Source organism: Martes martes (assembly GCF_963455335.1).
Source record: "Martes martes genome assembly, chromosome: 1".
NCBI lineage: Eukaryota > Metazoa > Chordata > Mammalia > Carnivora > Mustelidae > Martes > Martes martes.
The window spans coordinates 200,117,490-200,141,295 of NC_137888.1; the positions used below are offsets into that span (position 1 = coordinate 200,117,490).

The 23,806-nt window shown below is 42.8% G+C and overlaps 1 protein-coding gene across 1 annotated transcript in view; it reads left to right on the forward strand.

Moving 5' to 3' along the window:
* Positions 1-23,806, forward strand: part of SCAP (SREBF chaperone) — a 70,872-nt gene that overhangs the window by 16,186 nt on the left and 30,880 nt on the right. Inside the window, exon 2 of the mRNA XM_080828402.1 lies at positions 20,338-20,557. Coding sequence (XP_080684528.1) covers positions 20,436-20,557 — 122 coding nt within the window. The 5' untranslated portion in view covers positions 20,338-20,435. The remainder of the gene's footprint in view (positions 1-20,337; positions 20,558-23,806) is intronic.

Below are 23,806 nucleotides of genomic sequence, written 5' to 3' on the forward strand. Positions count from 1 at the left end.
TCCATTGATGTATGTGTCTATTTTTGTGCCAGTACCATACTGTTTTGATTACCACAGGTTTGTAATGTGACTTGAAGTCTGGAATTGTGATGTCTTCAGCTTCGCTTTTCAAGATTACTTTGGCTATTTGGGGTCTTTTGTATTTCCACACAAATTGTAGGATTATTTGTTCTAACCCTGTGAAAAATGCTATTGGTATTTTTTTTAAAGATTTTATTTATTTATTTGAGAGAGAGAGAGAGCATGAGAGGGGAGAAGGTGAGAGGGAGAAGCAGACTCCCCATGGAGCTGGGAGCCAGATGTGGGACCCGATCCTGGGACTCCCGGATCACGACCTGAGCCGAAGGCAGTGGCTTAACCAACTGAGCCACCCAGGCGCCCTACTATTGGTATTTTGATAGGGATTGCATTAAATGTATAGATTGCTTTGGATAATTTAGACATTTTAACAATATTTATTCTTCCAATCCATGAACACGGAATGTTTTTTCATTTCTTTGTGTCATCTTTGATTTCTTTCTTACAGGTGTTTGCCTCTTTGATTATATTTATTATTATGTGTCTAATTTGGGTGCAATTGTAAACAGGATTTTTTTCTTAATTTTTCTTTTTGCTGCTTTATTATCGATGTACAGAAATGCAACAGATTAGGGTGTGTGGGTGGCTCAGTCAGTTAAACATCTGGGTCAGGTCATGATCTCAGAGTCATGGGAATGAGCCCCACATGAGGCTCCCTGCTCAGTGGGGAGTCTGCTTCTTCCTCACTCTCTGCTCCTCCTTGATGCTCATGCATGCACTCTCTTTCTCTCAAATAAATAAATAATCTTTTAAAAAATGTAACAGATTTCTGTACATTGAACTTGTGTCCTGCAACTTTACTGAATTCATTTATCAGTTCTAGCAGTTTTCGGGTGTAGGTTTTTGGGTTTTCTGTATGTAAGTATCATGTCATCTGCAAGTAGTGAAAGTTTGACTTTGCTGATTTGGATTATTTCTTTTTGTTGTCTGCTTGCTGTAACTAGGACTTTCAGTACTATGTTCAATAAAAGTGGTGACAGTGGATGTCCTTGTGTTTTTCCAGACCTTAGGGGAAAGGATCTCAGTTATTTCCCACTGAAGATGACATTAGCTGTGAGGTTTTCACATATGGCCTTTATTATGTTGAGGTATGTTCCCTCTAAACGTACTTTCTTGAGGGTTTTTTTGTTTTTGTTTTTGTTTTGAGGGTTTTTATCTTGAGTGGATGTTGTACTTTGTCAGATTCTTTTTCTGGATCTACTGAAATGATCATACGGATCTTCTTTCTCTTATTGATGTGATGTATTATGTTGACTGATTTGAGAATATCAAACCACCCTTGCAACCCAGGAATAAATCCCACTTAATCGTGGTGAATGATTTTTTTTTTTAAGAATTTATTTATTTATTTGACAGAGAGAGATCACAAGTAGGCAGAGAAACAGGCGGGGGGCGGAGGGGGCGGGGAAGCAGGCTCCCTGATGAACAGAGAGCCTGACTCGGGGCTTGATCCTAGGACCCTGAGATCATGACCTGAGCCAAAGGCAGAGTCTTAACCCACTGAGTCACCCAGGCGCCCCTGATTTTTTTTAAATGTATTGTTGAATTTGGTTTGCTAGTATTTTGTTGAGAATTTTTGTATCTGTGTTCCTCAGGGATATTGGCTTGTAGTTCTTCTTTTTTGTGGTGTCTTTATCTGGTTTTGGTAACAGGGTAATGCTGGCCTCATAGAATAAGTTCGGAAGTTTTCCTTCCTCTTTTTTTTAATAATAGTTTGAGAAGAATGGGTATTAACTCTTCTTGGTAGAATTCGCCTGTGAACCCATCTGGTCCCAGACTTTTCTTTCTTTGGAGTTTTTTTTATTACTAATTCAGTTTCTTTGCAGGTAATTGGTCTGTTCAGATTTTCTATTTCTTCCTGTTTCAGTTTTGGTGAGTTAATATGTTTCTAATAATTTATCCATTTTTTTCTAGGTTGCCCAATTTGTTGGCATATAATTTTCCACAATCTCTTTTATGTGGTGTTTGTTTTTATTTCTTCTCTCTCATTTGTGATTTTATTTATTTGGGTCCTTTCTCTTTTTGTCTTGATAAGTCTGGCTAGAGAGTTATCAATTTTATTGGTTTTTTTTTTCCCCCCCAAAGAACCAGCTCCTGGTTTTGTTGAGTTGTTTTTTTTTTTTCCTTTTAGTTTCTATATCATTTATTTCTGCTCTCATCTTTATTATATTCTTTCTTCTTCTGGTTTTAGGTTTTGTTTGTTCTTTTTCTAGCTCTTTTAGGTGTAAGGTTAGGTTGAGATTTTTCTTGCTATTTGAGCAAGTAGGCCTGTATTGCTATAAACTGCCCTCTTAGAACTGCTTTCACTGTATCCCAAAGGATTTGAACCATTGTGTTTTCATTATCATTTGTTTCCATATTCTTTTTCATTTCTTCTTTTATTTCTCAGTTGACTCATTTATTGTTTAGTAGCATGTTATTTAACCATCATGTATTTGTGGTCTTTCCAGATATTTTGTTATGATTGACTTCTAGTTTCATAGTGTTGTGATCAGGAAAGATGCATGGTATAATTTTGATCTTTTTGTTGAGGCTTGTTTTGTGGCTTAATACGTGATCTCTTCTGGAGAATGTTCCATGTGCACTTTGAAAAAAATGTGTATTTTACTCTTTTAGGATGGAATGCCCTGAATATATCTGTTAAATCCATCTGGTCCGGTGTGTCATCCAAAGCCCTTGTGTCCTTGTTGATTTTTCTTTCCTTTTTCTTTCTTTCTTTTTTTTTTTAAGATTATGTATTTATTAGAGAGAGCGCGCGCGTGCACAAGTCGGGGAGCAACAGGCAAAGGGAGGAGCAGACTCCCTGCTGAGCAGGGAGCCTGATGCAGGACTCTGTCATGACCTGGGATCATGACCTGAGCCAAAGGCAGTTACTTACCAACTGAGCCACCCAGTATCTCTCCTTATTGATTTTCTGCTTAGATGCTCTATTGATGTAAGTGAGGTGTTAAAGTCCCCCAGTATTACTGTATTATTATTACTATTTTTAAAATTTTATTTATTTAACAGAGAGGCAGCAAGAGACGGAATACAAGCTGGGTAGTGGGAGAGAGAGAAGCAGGCTTCCCTCTGAGGAGACAGCCTGATGCAGGGTTTGATCCCAGGACCCTGGGATCGTGACCTGAGCCAAAGGCAGAGGCTCAACGACTGAGCCATCCAGCCTCCCCCATTACTGTATTATTATCAATTAGTGTTTTTTAATGTTTGTTGTTAACTGTTTTATGTATTTGGAAGTTCCCATGTTGGGTTTATAAATACTTACAATTTTTATATCTTCTTGTTGGATTGTTCTCTTCATTATAGTATTCTTCTTTGTCTCTTGTTGCAGTCTCTGTATTAATGTCTATTTTTTCCGATATGAGTGTTGCTACTCCAACTTTGTTTTGACATCCATTTGCATGATAAATGTTTCTCCATCCCCTCACTTCCCAGCCTGCAAATGTCTTTAGTTATAAAATAAGTCTCTTGTAGGCAGTATGTAGATTTTATTATTATTATTCATTCTCTTATTCTGTGTCTTTTTATTGAAGTGTTTAGTCCATTTACATTTGAAGTAATTATTGATAGATACGTATTTGTTACTATTTTGTTACTTGTTTTGTGGTGGTTTCTGAAGATTTTCTCAATTCTTTCTTTCAGGGTATGCTAGTTTTCTTTAGTACTGTATGTGGATTTCTTTCTCTATATTCTTTGCATATTTCTTAGTGGTTTTGATTTGTGGTTACCATTAAGTTTGTAAATTATATTTTTTCCATATAGCAGTTTATGTTAGGTTGATGGGCATATAAGTTTGAACCCATTCTTTACTCCTCCCCATGTTTTAGGTATATGGTGTCATATTTTATTTTGTTTTTATTTTATTTTATTTTATTTTGTGTTGTTTGATTTTTTTTTTTTACAGAAATATTTCTTTTTATTGCTTTTGTATTTCCTACATTCATGCTATTGGTTTTGGCCTTTCCTTTCTACTCAAAGAATTCCCTTTAATATTTCTTGCTGGGGTGATATAGTGGTCATGAACTCCTGTAGTTTTTGTTCGTCTGGGAGACTCTTTTTTTTTTTTTTTTTTTTTAAGATTTTATTTGTTTAGTTGATAGGCACAGCGAGAGAGGGAACACAAGCAGGGGGAGTGGGAGACGGAGAAGCAGGCTCCCCCCGAGCAAGGAGTCCAGTGCAAGGCTTGATCCCGGAATCATGACCTGAGCCGAAGGCAGATGCTTAACAATTGAGCCACCCAGGCACCCCATTGTCTGGGAAACTCTTTATCTCTCCTTCTATTCTGAATGATAGGCTTCCTGGACAGAGTATTCTTGGCTTCAGGTGTTTTCTGTTCAGCACTTTGAATATATCATTCCACTTCTTTCTGGCTTGGAAAGTTCCTGCTGAAAAATCCACTGTTGGCCTTATGGGGTTTCCTTTGTATGTAACTGTTTTTCTTTGTCTTCCTGCTTTTAATATTTTTTCTTTACCACTATATTTTGCCATTTTATTTTTTTAACTTTTATTATTATTATTTTTAAAGATTTTATTTATTTATCTGACAGACAGAGATCACAAGTAAGCAGAGAGACAGGCAGAGAGAGAGGAGGAAGCAGGCTCCCCGCTGAGCAGAAAGCCTGATGCAAGGCTCCATCCCAGGACCCTGGGATCATGACCCGAGCCGAAGGCAGTGGCTTTAACCCACTGAGCCACCCAGGCGCCCTATATTTTGCCATTTTAATTACAATATGTGTAGGTGTGGATCTGTGTTTGTTGGTTTTGTTGGGGGTTCTTTGTGACTCCTGGATCTGGATGTCTGTTTTCTTCCCCAGATTAGGGATGTTTTCAGCTGTTATTTCTTCATATAAATTCTCTGTCTCCCTTTCTGTCTCTTCTTTTTTGGGATTCTTACAAGATGGATGTTATTATGTTTGATGGAGTCACTGAGTTCCTTAAGTCTGTTCTTGTTTTGCATAATTCTTTTTTTCTCTCTTCTGTTAAGCTTGATTACTTTCCATTACTCTGTATTCTAGGTCATTAATTTGTTTCTCTGCATTCAGCCTGCTGTTCATTCCATCAGGTGTGTTTCTCATTTCATTTATTGAGCCCTTTATCTCTGCTATGTTGTTCCTTAGCTCTGTGTTTATGGTTTCACTGATGTCCTCCACTCTTTTTTTTTTTTTAAAGATTTTTATTTATTCATTTGACACAGATCACAAGTAGGCAGAGAGACAGGCAGAGAGAGAGGGGGAAGCAGGCTCCCTGCTGAGCAGAGAGCCCGATGCGGACCTCCATCCCAGGACCCTGAGATCATGACCTGAGCCAAAGGCAGAGGCTTAACCCACTGAGCCACACCCAGGCACCCCTGATGTCCTCCACTCTTAAGGCCAGGGAGTATCCTTATGATCATTGCTTTAGGGTTTTTTTGTTTTTGTTTTTAGTATATGTGCTGCCGAAGCAAGCACTTGTTTTTTGGTTTTTTTGTTTGTTTTGTTTTGTTTTTAAGTAAGTTCTATTCCCGATGTGGGGCTTAAACTCATAACCCTGAGATCAAGAGTGGTGTGTTCTACCAACCGAGCCAGCATGGTGCCCCATGATCATTGTTTTAAATTGTTTATCAAGCATGTTACTTATATCTGTTTCACTCAAGTCTCTGACCATGGTCTTAACCTGTTTCATCTAGGACAAATTCCTCTGTCTTCTCATTTTGTGTGAATCTCTTTGCCTGTTTCTCTGTGTTAGGAAAGCCAGCTACATCTCCTGTTCTTGGGTGTAATGGCTTTATGACGAAGAGGTCACGTAGTGCCCTACAGCGTAGTGTCCCTCTTTCGAAGGCCTGGTACTTCTGGGACTGTTTCCATTGTATGCTCTGTGTGCTCTGCTGTTGTATCCTGGCCACTATCCTTCAGGCTAGTTGTCTGCGGAGGCTTTCTTTGCCTGTTGTGGGCAGGGTTTTGTGCCTGGCCTGAATGTTGTACTTTTTAACTTGGTGTGTTCTGGCCTGCTTGTGAAATGAGATCTGTTGCTGCCACTGGAATTGAGGCCTCACTGAACTCCTGGGTTGGGAGACATGGTGTGGGCAGGGGTTTGGGCCAATCATCTAGGGGAGGGTGCCCCCCACCACCTGAGCTGGGACTGAGGCAAGCATGACTAGGGAGGGTGGTTCCACTTAAGTGCAGGGAAGTGGGTAGTGGGAGGGAGCTTGGTATAAGCCAATTAGGTAGGGAATGTGGTCACAACACTGGTTCCTAGTGGTGGCTCTGTGTTTATGCTGAGAGGTGGAGGAGGGAAATGGCACTGTCCAGTTCCTATGTTCCTGGCAGGAGAGGGGGTGTCTCTGTGAATGCTGCCTCCCTAGGACATGCTCCCAGATGAGCAACTAACCTCCCCACTGTGTGCCCCAGGCACTCTTCAGATCACTGTTTCTAGGCTATATGTCAGCAGGCTATTTGCCCTGCCTCTTCTCAAGAGTAGCCCAGTGTCCTCTCAGCCCTTCCAGAGGCAAACATGCTGATCTTTAAAACTCTAGGCTTTAGGCCCCAGTCATTGCAAGAACACACAAGATTCAGACTGTTTTGCTTTGCAAGGCAATTGCTATGGGGATTTGTTTTCCCTATGCACCCCTGCGTGTGCTAGTCTGTCTCTTGTCCTTCTTACCTATGGTTCCCTCCCCACTGCAGTAACCACTATCCACTTCTCTCCCAAACTGCATCTCTGCACTTCCTGTCCTCTTTGATGTGGTCTCTTCTCTACCTTTAGTTTTGGAGTTTTTTCTGTCAGTCTTCAGATCAGTTTCTGGGGTATTGAGGATAATTTGATAGTTACCTAATTGTATTTGTGAGACCAGGCAAGCCTAGGGCCCTCCTGCTCCTCTGTCATCTTCCTCAGTCAGTCTCTTACAGCATTTTGAATACATCATCCCACTCTCTTTTGGCCTATATAGTGTTTCTGCTGAGAAATCCACTGATAGCCTTTGGGGGTTCCTTGTATGTGAAGAATTTTTGTTCTCTTGCTGCTTGAAAAATTCTCTTTGATTTTAGATGGCTTTATTATAGTTTGTCTTGGAGAAGATCTTTTTGGGGACCTATGAGCTTTATGAATGTGGATGTCTAAATCTCTCCCCAGACTTAGGAAGGCCTCAGCCATTGTTTATTTTTATTTATTTTTAAAAAATATTTTATTTATTTTTCTGACAGAGACAAGAAGAGAGGGAACACAAGCAGGAGGAGTGGGAGAGGGAGAAGCAGGCTTCCCGCTCAGCAGGGAGCCAGATATGGGGCTTGATCCCACCTGAGCCAAAGGGAGATGCTTAACCACTGAGCCACCAGGGCGTTGTCTCCCCCCCACCCCCACCATTGTTTCTTTAAATAAGTTTTCTGTCCCTTTTTTGTTTCCCTTTTGGGATGCCAACAATGTTTAGATAGTTTCTTTTGATGGTATCTCATAATTCACATGGGCTTTCTTCTGTTATTTTTTTTTTCTGTTCTCTTCTAGATAATTTCAAGTGACCTATGACTTCACAGATTCTTCTGCTTTGATCACATCTGTTTTTGGTGCTCTCTACTGCATTTTTCATTTCACTCATTGCATTCTTCACCTCCAGGATTTCTGTTTGGATCTTTTTTATAATTTCTTTCTCTCTGTTAAGCTTCTCATTTTGTTTGTGTATTGTTTACTGATTTCATTGAATTGTCTTTCTGTGTTTCCCTATGGCTCACTAAGCTGAAATCTTTATTAGGTAGATTGCAGATCTCTATTTCTTTGGGGTCAGTTACTGGAAAATTACTGTGTTCCTTTGGTGATGTCTTGTTTCCTTGATTTCCTGTTCCTGGGTGTCTTGTGTTGCTATCTTTGCATTTGAAGAAACAATCACCATCTCCAGTCTTGACTCATTGGCCCTGGGAGAGAAATATCTTCTGTCAGCATGCTGGGGATCCTGAGGCTTTCCCAGTGAATGACAATTGTATTATCAGATATTCCAAACACTTTTTATCTTTTTTTTTTTTTTTTCAAAGTAGGCTCCACGCCCAGCATGGAGCCTGTTGCAGAACTTGACCTCAATGACCCTGAGATCAAGACCTGAGCTGAGATCAAGAGTCTGATGCTTAATTTAAGAAACAAAACAGATGAATGTAGGGCAAGGGAAGGAAAAATAAAATAAGATGACAGAGAGGGAGGCAAACCATAACGACTCTTTTTTTTTTTTTTTTTTTTTTTTTAGATTTTATCCATTTATTTGACAGATAGAGAGATCACAAGTAGGCAGAGAGGCAGGCAGAGAGAGAGAGGGGGAAGCAGGCTCCCCGCTGAGCAGAGAGCCCGACGCGGGGCTCGATCCCAGGACCCTGAGATCATGACCCGAGCCGAAGGCAGCGGCCTAATCCACTGAGCCACCCAGGCGCCCCAACCATAACGACTCTTAACTCTAGAAAGCAAAATGAGAGTTGCTGGAGGGGAGGTGGGGGGGGGTGGGGTATCTGGTTGAAGGGCATGAAGGAGGGGATTTAATGTAATGAGCACTGGGTGTTGTATGCAACTGATGAATCACTGAATTCTACCCCCGAAGCTAATAATATATGTTAACTAAATTGAATTAAAAAAAAAAAAAAAGTCAGATGTTTAACCAACTGAGCCATCCAGGTGCCCCTCCAAATGCTTTTTAAATAGTTATCACGTTTTAGAATCAACGTGTACAGAAGATTTTTATAACAGTTTATTTATTTTATTTTATTTTTATTTTTATTTTTTAAAAGATTTTATTTATTTATTTGACAGACAGATCACAAGTAGGCAGAGAGGCAGGCAGAGAGAAGGGAGGAAGCAGGCTCCCTGCTGAGCAGAGAGCCCGATGCGGGGCTCGATCCCAGAACGCTGGGATCATGACCTGAACCGAAGGCAGAGGCTTTAACCCACTGAGCCACCCAGGCGCCCCAACAGTTTATTTATTTTAAATACTTAATTTATTTGACAGAAAAGGAGAGATAATGAGAGCGGGAATACAAGCAGGGGGAGTGGGAGAGGGTGAAGCAGGCTTCCCCTGAGCAGGAAACCCCATGTGGGGCTCGATCCCAGGGTCCTGTTATCATGACCTGAGCAGAAGCCACACACTTAATGACTAAGCCACCCAGGCGCCCCTTGTAACAGTTTAAAAACTAAATATAAATGTTGACAACATATAAAGAAAGAAGCATCACAGTAACTAAAATCAGAAATAAATTCCAAAACTATTTGAATATAAATGTGTGTACTACTTTTATAATTGAAAAGCAATCACTATTGTGGCTGCTAATGGAGAACTTTGGGGTAATACTCTATTTCTTGATGCGAGTGTTTTTTAGATTAATGGCTGTGTTTACTTTCATGGAGCTGTATGCTTATAATTTGTATACTTTTTTGCAATATTTTATGCTAAATTTAAAAAGTTTATTTAAAATAAAGTAAGTACTCAGGGTGCCTGGGTGGCTCAGTTGTTAAGCATCTGCCTTCGGCTCAGGTCATGATTCCAGAGTCCTGGGATCGAGCCCCACATCGGGCTCCCCGCTCAGCAGGAAGCCTGCTTCTCCCTCTCATGCTCCCTCTGCTTGTGTTCCCTCTCTCTCTGTCTCTCTCTCTCTCTGTGAAATAAACAAAATCTTTAAAAAAAAAAAAAAGGCAATACTCATCATAAAAAATGTAAAAGTACAGAAAGTTGACTTGAAATATCTCTCCACATACCTTATGCCATATGAAGACCAACAACCAGTACTAACATTTCCCTCCAATTTTCTGCTGTGCATTTTTTGCCTATAACCTTTATTTCATTATTTCAGACTGTAGAAACAGTACATGCTCTGTGTGGAAAACTTGATAAACACAGTAAGGCACCCCATCTCACAATGGGATGATAAGATTGACAGAAAGATGCCAATAGGTGTAATATAGCAGTTAAGATTCTTTAATGGCAAAGAATCCAGGAATTTATGAAGATATTTACATTAAGAAATGAAAGGGTTCTGATTCTGGTCAAGATGTAGTAAGCACATTCTGTCCTTTTTCTCTGACTGAATCTGACTAAAATCCCTGGATCAGCTGAGTACTCTGGAAGATAAATGACAGCAGATGGATTGGGGAAGGAAACTATTTTTATTTTTTGTTTCCATAGAATACCATCCAGCCTGGACTCAAAGGTAGCACGAAACCTGGAACTGGGCACTGGGTGCAGACAGAAGAAGGTCTAAGAGAACCCCCCTCTTTCTAGTCTCGGGAGCAGGAAAGGGGATTCCTGTGGGACAGGGAATGGAGGTAGAGGAAGAGAATCTCTGTTTTTTTTGTTTGCCCCCCCCCCCCACCATTTTCTCCTGCCCTGGCCCTGGTGAGATATTGTAGCAGCAGAGGCAGCAGTGACATGGGCAGCCAGACTGGAGAGGAATCTTTCATTTAGAGGGATTATGGTCCCGGGAGCACGGAGAGAGATTCACTGAATTTGTTTTTGTCTCTTCTCACTGCTTTACTAGAGGCGATCACAGTTGTGGTAGGTGCTCAGCAGAGAAGCTAAAGCTTTCCCTTTCTACCCAGAAGACTGGGAGCTGGAAAGTGTCAGGAAGATTGCAGAGAGGAAGGAACTCAACAAAGGGAACCCATAGTATTGTGTATGAACTCCTGGGCTCTCCTGTGAAATAGCATGGGTGCATCTGACTCTGAACAGTATGCTGAGAGCCTAGTAAGACCCAACCGAAGAGCAGACTACTGCCAAGTCCTCTGCTGGCCACTGCAGGGTATGCCTGGGACAGATCAAAGTAGTACTGCAAGAGCTATGGGAACTAAACTGACATTAGAACACAGCCCACAAAAGATGGGTAGGAGCTTGTGGATTGGGCCTACTCAAGTTAATTACTGTTAAGACAAACAAAAATCCAACATTTTCTATTGAACCTTACAAGATCCAGATTAATAATAGCGTAATATCTAGAAATCCAGAATTGCTCCACATATGAAGAGTCAGGAAAATCTTACTCTCCTAAGGAGAAAGGACAGTCAACAGATGGGAACCATGACATGATACAGATGTTGGGCTTATCAAAGACATTCAGGCAGAAAGTAGAATTAAATTATAATTAAAACTCCCCTTTAAGAATTGAGGGTGGGGGTGCCTGGGTGGCTCAGTGGGTTAAAGCCTCTGCCTTCGGCTCAGGTCATGATCCCAGGGTCCTGGGATTGAGCCCCGCATTGGGCTCTCTGCTCGGCGGGGAGCCTGCTTCCTCCTCTCTCTCTCTCTGCCTGCTTGTGATCTCTGTCAAATAAGCAAATAAAATCTTTAAAAAAAAAAAAAAAGAATTGAGGGTGAACACTCTTGAAACAAATGGAAAATTACATATTTAAATTTTAAATTGGAAAACTTATAACTAAAACTAAATTTAAAAATTCATGTAATGACCTCAGTAACAGAGTGGGGATAATAGAAGAGCCAGTTAACTTGAAGACGGAACAATGAGAATGATCCAGTCCAACCCAGCAGGAATTAAACTGAGGAAAAGTACACAGAGCTGCAGGGAGTTATGGGACAATAAGAGAGGGCTTAGCTTTCATGTTATGGAAATTGCCAAAGGAGAGGCGATGGAGTGGTACAGAAAACTGAAGAAGTTATGGAAAGGAAGAAATAATGTGTCCCTATTTGCAGATGACATAATAATCAACTTAGAACTTCCCGGGGAATCCATGAAAAAGACTAGGTAATTGGGGCACATGGGTGGCTCAGTTGGTGAAGCGTCTGCCTTCCGCTCAGGTCATGATCCCAGGGTTCTGGGATCAAGCCCCACATCAGGCTCCCTGCTCAGCAGGGAGCCTGCTTCTCCCTCTCCCACTTCCCCCTTGTGTTTCCTCTCTCACTGAGTCTCTCTGTCAAATAAATAAATAAAGTCTTTAAAAAAAAAAAAAGACTGTAGGTAAAATAGTTTTTGTGGGGTTTTTTTAAAATTTTATTTATTTATTTGACAGACAGAGGTCACAAGTAGGCAGGCAAGCAGGCAGAGAGAGAGGAGGAAGCAGGCTCCCTGCCAAGCCAAGAGCCGGTTGCGCTCGATCCCAGGACCCTGGGATCATGACCTGAGTCATGACCTGGCAGAGGCTTTAACCCACTGAGCCACCCAGGTGCCCCGGGTAAAATAGTTTTGAATGGGAGGAAACATAGTACCCATTTCAAGACTTATTTTATAGCTACAGTAATCAAAACTGTGTAGTATTGGTAGAGCGATAGACACATAGATCACTGGAACCGAACAGGAAACCCAGAAATAGACTCACTTTTTGACTGAATGTTTGTGACTCCCCCAAATTCACATGTTAAAATCCTAACCCTAGTGTGATGCTACTAGGAAGTGGGGAACTTTGGACGGTCATTAGGTAGTAGGGGTGGAGCCCTCACAAATGGGATCAGTGCCCTCATAAAAGGGACACCAGAGAGCTTTGACTCTTCCTTTCTGCCATATGAGGACACAGAAGATGGCCCTCTATGAACCAGGAAGTGGGCTGTACCCAGAAATGTAATCTGCTATGATCTTGATCTTGGATTTCCCAGCCTCCAGAACTGTGAGAAATAAATGTATGTTGTTTAAGCCACCTTGTGCATGGTATTTTCAAATGTTATAGAAACTCAGACAGACTAAGATGTGCCAAAGCAATTCATTGGATTTGCCAAAGAAGGGTGGTCTTTTCAGCAGTTGGTGCTGGAATAATTCGATATCCATGGGGCCAGGGAGGGAGGGGGAGAACAACCTAGGCCTAAGCATCACATTTTACACAAAAAGTAATTCAAATGGATCATAGATTTAGTTGTAAAACTATAAAAACATTGGGAAAAAAATCAGAGAAAATTTTCAAATTTTCAGAAGTGCAGCTTGATGAAGAATTCTTACACATGACAAGTAAAGCATGATCCATAAAAGAAAAAAGTGGGTAAATTAGACTTCATTGAAATTAGAAACTTTGATTCTGTCAAAGCGTTTGTGAAAAGAATAAGAAAAGAGACAAGTGGGGCGCCTGGGTGGCTCAGTGGGTTAAACCTCAAATTTCGGCTCAGGTCATGAACTCAGGGTCCTGGGATAGAGCCCACATCGGGCTCTCTGCCCAGCGGGGAGCCTGGCCTCCCCCCCCACCCCCGCCTGTCTCTCTGCCTACTTGTGATCTCTCTGTCAAATAAATAAATTTTAAAATCTTAAAAAAAAAAAAAAAGGAAAAGAGACAAGCTACAAAGACTCAGTGAAACTTATCAGACTAAGACTCATATTGAAAGAATATAAGGATATCTCAAGAATTCCTAAATACCCAGTGGATCAGAGAAGAAAGCACAAGTGAAATGAGAAAATACTTTGAGATGAATGAGAACAAAAATCACAACATACGGAAACTTACAGGATGCAGCTGAAGTAGTGTTTGGAGGGAAACTTACAGCTGTAAATGCCTGTATTAAGAAAGAAGGAAGATACCAAGTCAATAAGCTCAACTATTAACTACTTTAAGAAACCAGAACAGGAAGAGCACAAATAAGCCCAAGGCAAACAGAAGGAAGAAAGAATAAAGATTAGAGTAGAAGCAAATGAACAGAGAATAGGAAAACCAAGTAAGTAAAATAAAAAATTGATTCTTTTAAAAGATCAACCAAGGGACACCTGGGTGGCTCAGTTGGTTAAGCAGCTGCCTTCGGCTCAGGTCATGATCCCAGGGTCCTGGGATCGAGTCCCACATCGGGCTCCTTGCTCAGCGGGGAGCCTGCTTCTCCCTCTGCCTCTGCCTGCCACTCTGTCTGCCTGTGCTCGCTCGCTCTCTCTCTAACAAATAAATAAATTTAAAAAAAAAAATTAAAAAAAAAAAAATAAAAGATCAACCAAATTGGCAAGCCTTTAGCCAGAATGACCAAGAAAATAAGATTCAAATTACTAGAATTATTCATGAAAGTGGGTACATTACTACCAACCTTCCAGAAGTAAAAATGGTTGTAAGGAAATACTATGAACAATAAATATGATGCCAGTAAATTAGTTAGCCTAGATGAGATGGGCAGATCCTGAAACATACAAAGAAAACTTACTAAAGAAGGAATAGAGGGGCGCCTCCCTCCCTCGTGCTCTCTTTTTAAAATAAATAGATAAAATCTTTTTAAAAGTAGAACACCTTTTTTTTTTTTTTTCTTTTAAGAGGACTAAAAAGAAAGGGGTTGGGGGAAGGGCAGAGAGGGAGAGAGAATTCAAGCAGGCTGCATAGACCCTGATCCAGGGCTCAGTCTCACAACCCTAAGATCATGACCTGAGCCCATATCAAGGGTTGAACACTTAACTGACTGAGCCACCCAGGTGCCCTAGGAAGAAATAGAAGATCTGAGTAGCAGGAAACAGGGAAAGAGGTTGAGTTAATCTTAAAATTTCCCACTTTTAAAAAACAAACAAACAGGTGCCTGTGTGGCTCAGTTGGTTAAGTGTCCAACTCTTGATCTCAACTGAGGTCTTGATCTCAGGGTCGTGAGTTCAGTACTGGTGTTGGGCTCCACACTGGGCATGGAGCCTACATAAAACAACAACAAAAGCTTTTCCATTAATAAAAGCCCAATATCTGATGGCTTCACTAGTGAATTCTATCAGATGTTTAAAGATTTATCTTGAACTCTTCCAAAAAATTAGGAGGAAGCACTTCCAAGTCATCTTGTGAGGCTGGCATTATGCTGATACCAAAGCTAGACAAAGAAGACATAAAGAAGGAAAACTGCAGAGCAGTATCCCTTATGAATATAGACATAGTATCCCTTAGCAAACCAGGATGACCAACATTTAGAAGGATTGTACCCAGTGATACAAAGTTGGTTCAACATGAATACAACAACTCAGCCTTTGTAATATACCTTATTAGTAAGATTAAGTAAAAAACCATAAGACTGTCAAAAAACCAAAAAACCGTAATACCCTTTAATGATTAAAAAATAACAACAAGGGGTTCCTGGGTGGCTCAGTGGGTTAAGCTTCTGCCTTCGGCTCAGGTCACGATCCCAGGGTCCTGGGATCGAGACCCATATCGGGCTCTCTGCTCCGCGGGGAGCCTACTTCCTCCTCTCTCTCTGCCTGCCTCTCTGCCTACTTGTGATCTCTGTCTGTCAAAAAAAACCCCAAAATCTTTTAAACAAACAAACAAAAAAAAAAAACAAAAACAAAAACAAAAAAACAACTCTTGGGGCACCCGGGTGGCTCAGTCAGTTAAGCATCTGACTTCTTGATTTCAGCTCAGGTCATGATCTCAGGGTTGTAAGATCAAGCCCCACACAGCTTTGCAGAGTGCGGAACCTACATAAGATCCTCTCCCTCCTTCTGCCCCCATCCTTTAAAAAAAAAAAAAAGACACAAAAAGACCACCTCTCACTCTTAATCTCAGGAAGCAAACTGAGGGTTGCTGGAGGAAAGGAGGTGGGAGGGATGGGGTAGCTGGCTGATGGACATTGGGGAGGGTATGTGTTGTGGTGAGCTCTGTGTATTGCATAAGACTGATGAATCACAGACCTGTACCCCTGAAACAAATGTATTATTATACGTTAATAATAATAAAAAAAAAAAACTAAAAAAAAAAAACCCTCTCAAGCTAGGAACAGAAGAGGTCTTCCTCAGCCTGGTGAAGGCGTCTGTGAAAAACTTTGATGTGGTATTATATTTAATGGTAAAAGACTGAATGTTCTCTTCCTAAGCTCAGGGTTAAGATGAGGATTCATTCTCACCACTGCAATTCAGCGTTGTGGTAGAAGTTCTAGCCAAGACAAAAAAGACCATCTTTTAAAAAAAAAATTTATTATTGTAATAAAAACACATAACATAAAATTGACCATCTTGACCATTTTAAGTGTACAGTTTAGTAGTGTTAGTATTTCACACTGTTGTGAAATAGATTTCTAGAACTTTTTCGTCTTACCATACTGAGATTCTAAAGTCATTTTTTAAAATGTTAATGCATTTGTTTTTTTTTATGTATTATTTAATTACTTTAGCAACCTTATTTAGCCAAGACAGTTTTTTTTTAAGATTTTTTTAAAGATTTTATTTATTTATTTGACAGAGATCTCAAGTAGGTAGAGAGGCAGGCAGAGAGAGAGAGAGAGAGAGAGGAGGAAGCAGGCTCCCCACTGAGCAGAGAGCCCGATGCAGGGCTCGATCCCAGGACCCTGAGATCATGACCTGAGCCGAAGGCAGAGGTTTAACCCACTGAACCACGCAGGTGCCCCAGATTTTTTTTTTATTTAACAGAGAAATCTCAAGTAGGCAGAAGTAGGCAGAGAGGCAGGCAGAGAGAGAGGGAGAAGCAGGCTCCCCGCTGACCAGAGAGGCAGATGTGGGGCTCCATCCCAGGACCCTGGGATCATGACCTGAGCCAAAGGCAGAGGCTTAACCCACTGAGCCACCCAGCCGCCCCAGCCAAGACAGTTTTATAAGAAAAACAAATAAAAGGTGTCCAGGTAAGAAAAGAAGAAATTAAGCTAACACTGTTTGCAAATGGCATGATCTCATGTATGTAACATCCTAAGACATAGACACATGGCTGAAAGGCATGTGTTCAGTGTCAGTCGTCCTTAGGGAAATGTATTTTAAGACCCAATTAGTTATCAGTACGTACTTAGCATCGCCAAAATAAAAAACAATGGAAATACCAAATGATTCTAAATGATGGCAAGTGAGAAGAAATCTCATATGCTGCTGGTGGAAATATAAAATAGTACAAGCACTCTGGAAAGTATTTTGGCAGTTTCTTAGAAAATCTCAACGGGCCATACTACCTAGCAGTTTCACTTCTAGGCGTTTATTCCAGAGAAATGGTATAGTCAGTAAACCTTTGTGGTAAAGACAAGCATGATAGGTCCATTGTGGCTGAAGCTTGGGGGAGATGGTGAATATTTCTAACAAACAGTCCTGAAAAGCTGTGGGACAGAGCTGTAGTCTATATAGTTTTTTTTTTTCTTTTATGTCTTTTTTTCCTATTACCTCCATCTCTCTTGGGTCTTTGGCACATTTATTTTTCTTGGTTGATCTTTTTTTTTTTTTAAAGATTTTATTTATTTATTTGACAGACAGAGATCACAAGTAGGCAGAGAGGCAGGCAGAGAGAGAGGAGGAAGCAGGTTCCCCGCTGAGCAGAGAGCCCAATGTGGGGCTCGATCCCAGGACCCTGGGATCATGACCTGAGCTGAAGGCAGAGGCTTTAACCCACTCAGCTACCCAGGCGCCCCTCTTGGTTGATTCTTATTAAGTGTGACTTGTTTGAAGAGAATTTTAAGTGTTGAGTGTTTCGTGAATATAGGCACAAAAAGATAATCACTTAAAATTTATGATAATGTATATATGTGGATTTTTCTGAAAGTTTCACATGTATTTTCTCATTCGGGGCCTGTTCAGAACTGTGGGGATCTCAGACAAGCTGATGACAGAGTGGGATGAGCCTGCCTCCCTGCTCTGTCCTCAGGGGTGGACGCATTCCATTCCTAGGGCCCTTCATTTTCTGAGCCAGAGTGTCTGACTTGATCCAGGCTTGTCCTCTATAGAATTCCTCAGGGCTGTTCTGACTGGTTCTAGCAGTTTTTTTCTTTATGTGGACAACTCTATAATTTAGGTGTCTAATAACGAACTTCTTTGTTTTTGCTTATAGTGGGGTCTCCGGCAAAGGCAGGCAGTGGGATTGTTTATGTTTTCATGTAATGTACGCTTTGGCCTCCCGGGCCTCCATCCTTTCCACTTGTTGTGTCTCTTTATTTTTTTTTATTTTTATTTTTTAAAAAAAGATTTTATTTACTTGTCAGAGAGAGAGAGAACGAACAAGAGAGCCAGCACAGGCAGGGAGAAGAGCATGCAGAGGAAGACACAGGCTCCCTGCTGAGTAAGGAGCCCCATGTGGGACTCAAGGGGTCATGACCCAAGCCAAAGGCAGAGGCTTAATGACAGAGCCACCCAGGCATCCCATGTTGTATCTCTTTAAATTCAGGAAGCAGAGCTGTAGATTTTGATCTGAAGAAACCTATAAGTATGGGGCAATGTAGGAAAAACAGGTTTTTGGATCGCATACAAATTTTGCTTTGGAGTCGTTTTGCATTAAAATTGTATACAGTGGAATAGAGATGAATAATGTCTCCTCTTGGTAGGTTCAGGTAGGTTGGCTGTGTAATAAACTAGAATTTGCATTTTTTTGGCCTTGTTTTCTGGGTGCTATGAAAATTAACAATTAGTGTATGTGCCTCCGAAGCGAGCACTGAAAATTAACAATTAGTATAACTGGTAATATTAAGGTCAGTGGGAGCTGAAATTAAGATCATGGCAGAGAGAGTTGTGTTGGCTGCAGACTGGAAGTGAATTAGATTGTTTTTTTCTTCTCTAGTTGCACTGGTGAAAGCAGGACTGCAGAGGTGGGGCCCCTCCCCCTCCTATGTTACTGATGTGTGTACAGAGGAGGCAGAGAAGGAGATTGGGATCACAAAATCAGAATTTTTTGGAGGGCTTGGTTTTGCGACACTTGAGGGAAGAGATGTGAGACTTGCCAGAGGACAGGTTGGAAGAGACAGTTGGTTTCTGGCCTTCAGTCTTTGGGGATCCCTGTGATAGTGTCTCTCTCACCACAGGTGAACATCTCATCAGTGTGTGTGTCCCCACCTGCACCCCAGGGGCAGGATGGAGGGCCAGGGCGCAGGAGCAGAAACACTGCTTCCCGGGGTCCTTGTGTCTGCTGGGTGGTGAACACTAGTGCGGGTCGCCCCCAGTGGGTGCTCTGCTAGACAACTCTCATGCCGGGCTCCAGGCGAGCCTTGTGAATGGCTGAGCTACCCAAAACAGCTGTGCTGCTGGGGCCAGCAGCTGCCACCTGCAGGCTCCTCTATCCCGAGCCTGTTGAGTTGACCCACAGAGCGTTCTATATCCTTAGAAGGTTGCTGGGCTGAAAATTGCATATGCACTTAAAGCTTGTGTTTCCTGGAAGGTGGAAAGAGTGTTAGCCATTCATCTTCTTGTGAGTTGGCTGTGCTGTGACTCCTTTGGCCTCTCCTTTCTGGTCTTGACGCTTCTGGAGAGTCACCTCTTTGGCCTAGGTTTCCATCAGTGAGCCTGATCAAGCCAGGACACAAGTCTGGGCATGTTCCCTATAACACAGACCGAAGAAAACGGCAACATGGAGCAGGAGATACGGATTTATATTTTAGGGTAACAGTGGAGAGCTTGTAATGAAGGGAATTCTAGATCCCTGGGCCTTTACTGGAGTTTTCTATTCTGATTTTACTGGTTTAAGGTTTTCTACTTGGAAGCAACAGAAGTTAATTTTGGCTCACACAGGCAGAAAGAGGATTTATTGGAAGGATATACAGTGGCTCACAGACTGGAAAGAAAAGCTGCTGAGCATCGTCTTCAGAAGGTGCTCACATCAGAGGAGCCATGATCTTGGGAGCAGGAACCTGTTGGGGTTAAATAAGCACCAGCACATCTAGTTCCTATTTCTTTTTGCTCAGAAGTCAAAGTCCAGGGACAGAGGCCCAACCACCTGGCCTGGTGTGGGTCAGGGAGGGGCACCTTGACTGACAGCGTGTCCAGGCCCAATCCTGTGAAGGGAGGTGGTTCCTCTGTGGCACAAAGGAGTCGGGCTGGGCAGGCCGCAACACGACTGTGTCCCAGGAACAACTGCCTGACTGGGAGCAGTAGCTTCCCCTAATGCTGCTGCCACCATGAAATGTGTTTTCTGTCAGAAGCCTGGGCTTTTTGGTGTTTTTTATGTTAAAGGCTAACTCTACTGAACATTCCTTACCAGTGAAACACTCTTTGTGCAAGAATGTGTTTTCTGAGGGTCAGGCCTATGTAAAGTTTTTCTGGAAATCCCAAGGATTTCTTTCAGTCTGATCTGTGCCCAGAGAAAGGTGGGGAGGATGTCCAGAACGCCCCTTTGTCAGAGAGCAGCTGAAGGTGATGTCTGCTACCCCGGTGTTCTTTCCTGTGTCACCTGTGGGAACAGTGCCCTCTCAGGGGAGTGGTCTTTTAGAAATGCCTGTATGGGAGAGGGTTGAGAGTTCATCATCAGAGCTAGAGGGGCAGTTTTTGGCTCTTAGGTTAGACTGACTGAGAAACTGCCCACAGTTTGAGCTGACCAGAGGGTGTGTGTGTGTGTGTGTGTGTGTGTGTGTTGGGACTGATGTCTCCGGACCTTGCATGTAGGCATCCTCAAACACATCTCCAGCCAGGCATCATAGCTACCTTCCCCAGCAGCCCCAGTGTGCCAAACCAGGACTCTCTGACTTGTCTCCCTTCTTGCCAGGTACCAGCCGATGGTGTCCATTGTCAGTGCTGTCCAGCGCACACCAGGCTGATCCATGGTCACTTTCCGGGATGGCAGCAAGGTGACTTCAGCTGAGGATGACCCTGACTGAAAGGCTGCGTGAGAAGATATCTCAGGCCTTCTACAACCATGGGCTGCTCTGTGCATCCTACCCCATCCCTATCATCCTCTTCACAGGGCTCTGCATCGTAGCCTGCTGGTATGTTTCTGAGTTGCGCTGGATATGGTAGGCCACTGTGTTGGGACAGTAGGTTTCCTAATCCTGGTTGCTCTGCAGCCCTTGGACTCATTTTACACAATGAAACTGGAGGCTCATTGGAGCTGGTGGGTGGAGAGTTCGAGTCCTGAGGTGTTTAGCCATTAGACTGAAAACAGTTCAGGCTGGCCCCAGCCTAGGCATTCACCAGATTTGTTCGTGTCACTAGTAGTCTATTTCAAAATGATATTTAGATGCCTCTAAGAAACTGGAAGATAATTGAAAGGCATGATCTTCTAATATTCCTTCTCCACAGTGACACTTTCATTTTGGTACCTGGTCAAGAGCAGGAGCATTTGAATGTTTTAAAACAAAATCCATTTGAACAGTCCTTGGACACCCTTGTGCAGGCTCACACAGAGACTTGGTTCTCTGCTCTCCAGTCATTTTCTGGTGTTCACAAGGAGCCTGTTTCTGACCTCTTGCTGATTCTCAGGGCCTGCTGTGCTCCCTGACTGCTGTCGTGCCTGCCGTAGCCGCCTTCGGTTCACGACTGTCCTTCTGTTACAGAGCCTCACAGAAGCCGAAGGCTACAGCTGATGATGACATGAAAAGGATGGGTTTGGTGTAAAAGGGTGTCCGAGAGCCTTTTTTGCCTCTAAAACACTGACAGTCATGAAAAGAGCCCAGTGTGTTATCCTTGCTCCTGGAAGGATTTCCACACTATTTGTACATCTGACGTTTGTTGGATGCGTTCAGTGCTGTGCTGGAAGGATGGTTCAGGACTGAGCTCGCTGTCAGTTGTTAATGATCCCAAGTTCTTCTCTAATTAGGACTAAGGAAGATGAGTATCTTTCATTGAGAATTTCCTGCTGGGTGCTTCAGGCATATAATTAATCTCATCAATCCTCATAATAACCTTGGGAAGCAGTCCAATTATATTTCCATTTAACCAAAGGAGGGTGGGGGATTGGGGCCTTGCGTGGTCTACACCGTTAATAAGCAGGGATACTAGGCCTAGGGATTCTCGTGCCTGCCCCCGAAGCACTCTGTTACCCGGACTCCCCTCTCTTCTGGTTCAATGTTTTTGTACCGATGCTTAACTTTTGTTAAATTGTGTTGTAAAAGATAAGATACAGCTACATTCTGTAGGACATATATTAGTAGAAGCCAGATCCTGTGTGTATGGTTTTTTTCCCTCTAAGTTAATTATCTTTTTAAAAATCTCTCAAGATTGTACTTTTTAAAAGTCATCTCTATCCTTCAAAATCTTTTGAAGGCTTGGCCTGCGTGGTTCTCAAACCTGAGCTAGCAACAGAATCACCTGGAGGCATGCGCAACACAGACTGCTGGGCCTCACCCCAAAGTTTCTCATTCATCAGGTCTGGGCTGGGTCTAGGAATTTGTATCTCTGACAAGTTCCCAGGCTTGGGACCACATGCTGAGAACCACTGGACTGTCTTTCTTGAAAATCTGTCTGCAGCTCTGCCACGTCTCCACTAAAAGTGTTTTCTCTTTTATTCTGATTTCTGGAGCAGCTCGTGGGGACACTCATGGTTATTATCCCCGGTATTGCCTTCTTTTGGGGGTGGTGGGACTGAGCTTCCCGTGCACTAAATCCTTGGCCTCCACAGGTGGGAAGGTGGTAAGAAATACTTGGTGAACAAGTACATTAAATTCAACTTGTATGCTATGTGGTCAGTTTGAGTTGAAGAATGGTAGTTGTGATTCCCTGTCCACAGAGATAACTCTAGCTACAGGAAAAGGGAAGGATGTTTCCTGTTTGCCATTCATCTTTGGGGATTGGGTGTCACCAGGTGAGACCAGGCAGCGTCCTGGACCAGGAATGTAGGATACATGTAGCAGCTACTTGGGTGCAGTCGGGCCTTACCTCTGAATGAGTAATTTGCTCTTACACAAGTGTTTCAGAACAGACAGTTCTTGGTTTTATGACGTGAGGTTTTCTGGTATGAAAACCTTAGAAGATGGCTACGGTCTTAAGTTTGGAGGACCCCTTCTCGGCTCTGGGTGAATTAGAATGGGCTGGAAGGTTGGGGAAGAGGCAGATGTGATGATACGATATTTAACAACCAACACAGCCCAGATGCTGCCAAGCCTGCCTTATATCCCACAGGTGCTCCTGGCTGAACGTCAGTCCTGGGAAAGGGGTTGGCGAGGCTAGGGTAGGACTGGGCTGATGGGAAGGCAAGGAGGACTGATCTTCCTTGACTCCTGGCTTGTAGGTCCTTTGGTACTTTCCCTTTCACACGTGCTGTTCCATTTGGTGCCTGACATCCTTAGCGGGGGTGGTTATGTCCTGGTTTTTTTCCAAGATGATGACACTGGTGTGGAGAGCTGATAAGTGGTATTACAGCTGGCAGGTCCTTGTGGAAAGCCCTGTACTTCCTCCACTTCAACAAGGTGATAGGAACTTTTTGAAGAACACTGCTTAGTGCTGATAGCTTTTGTTGCAAGGAGTTTGCTCCCTGAACAGGAAGCCCAAGAGACATGGTCTCAGCTGCCGTGGGCCAGGAGCAGGATCTGTAGGCAGAACCTGCCTAGACAAGACCAGAGAGGGGTTTTGACACATTAGCCCGGTGTAACAGAAATTGAGGGGAGAGCTCCAAGTGGGTTTTATAGCACTTCAGTAAAGATGGCCATAACAGGGGCCCCTGGGTGGCTCATTTGGTTGAGCAACTGCCTTCGGCTCAGGTCATGATCCCAGAGGACCGGGATCAAGTCCCGTGTCGGGCTTCCTAAGCTCCACAGGAAGTCTGCTTCTCCCTCTGACCCTCTCCTCTCTCATGCTCTCTCTCACTGTCTCTCTCTCTCTCTAAGAAATAAATAAAATCTTTAAAAAAAAAAAAAAGATGGCCATAACATATGCCAAGCACTGTGCCAGCCTAGTGACGCACATATCATCTCTCTCCTCAGAAGCACGATCTGGATCCAAGACAGATAGCCGCAGTGCCATTGGATGTCATGCTCAGCAGATGTGACCTGGCCTTGGTGCAAAGGGAGATGGTGGTGTCAGGGAGGCTTCTCTGGGGGAAAACCTCTGAGCCAAACCCTGCGGGAAGAATGAGTGGCGTCTTCCTCCCCTCCTTTCCTGTTCATGGTTGTGGCCATCAGTCAGCTCGCTCAGCAGCTGGGCAGGAAGGGTGGTTCCCCGGAGAGCCCCTCTGAAAACCTGCTACCTCCTCTGGTCCCACCTTCTCACGGCGCTACAGGTTCCTCATGTCTTTGCAGTCA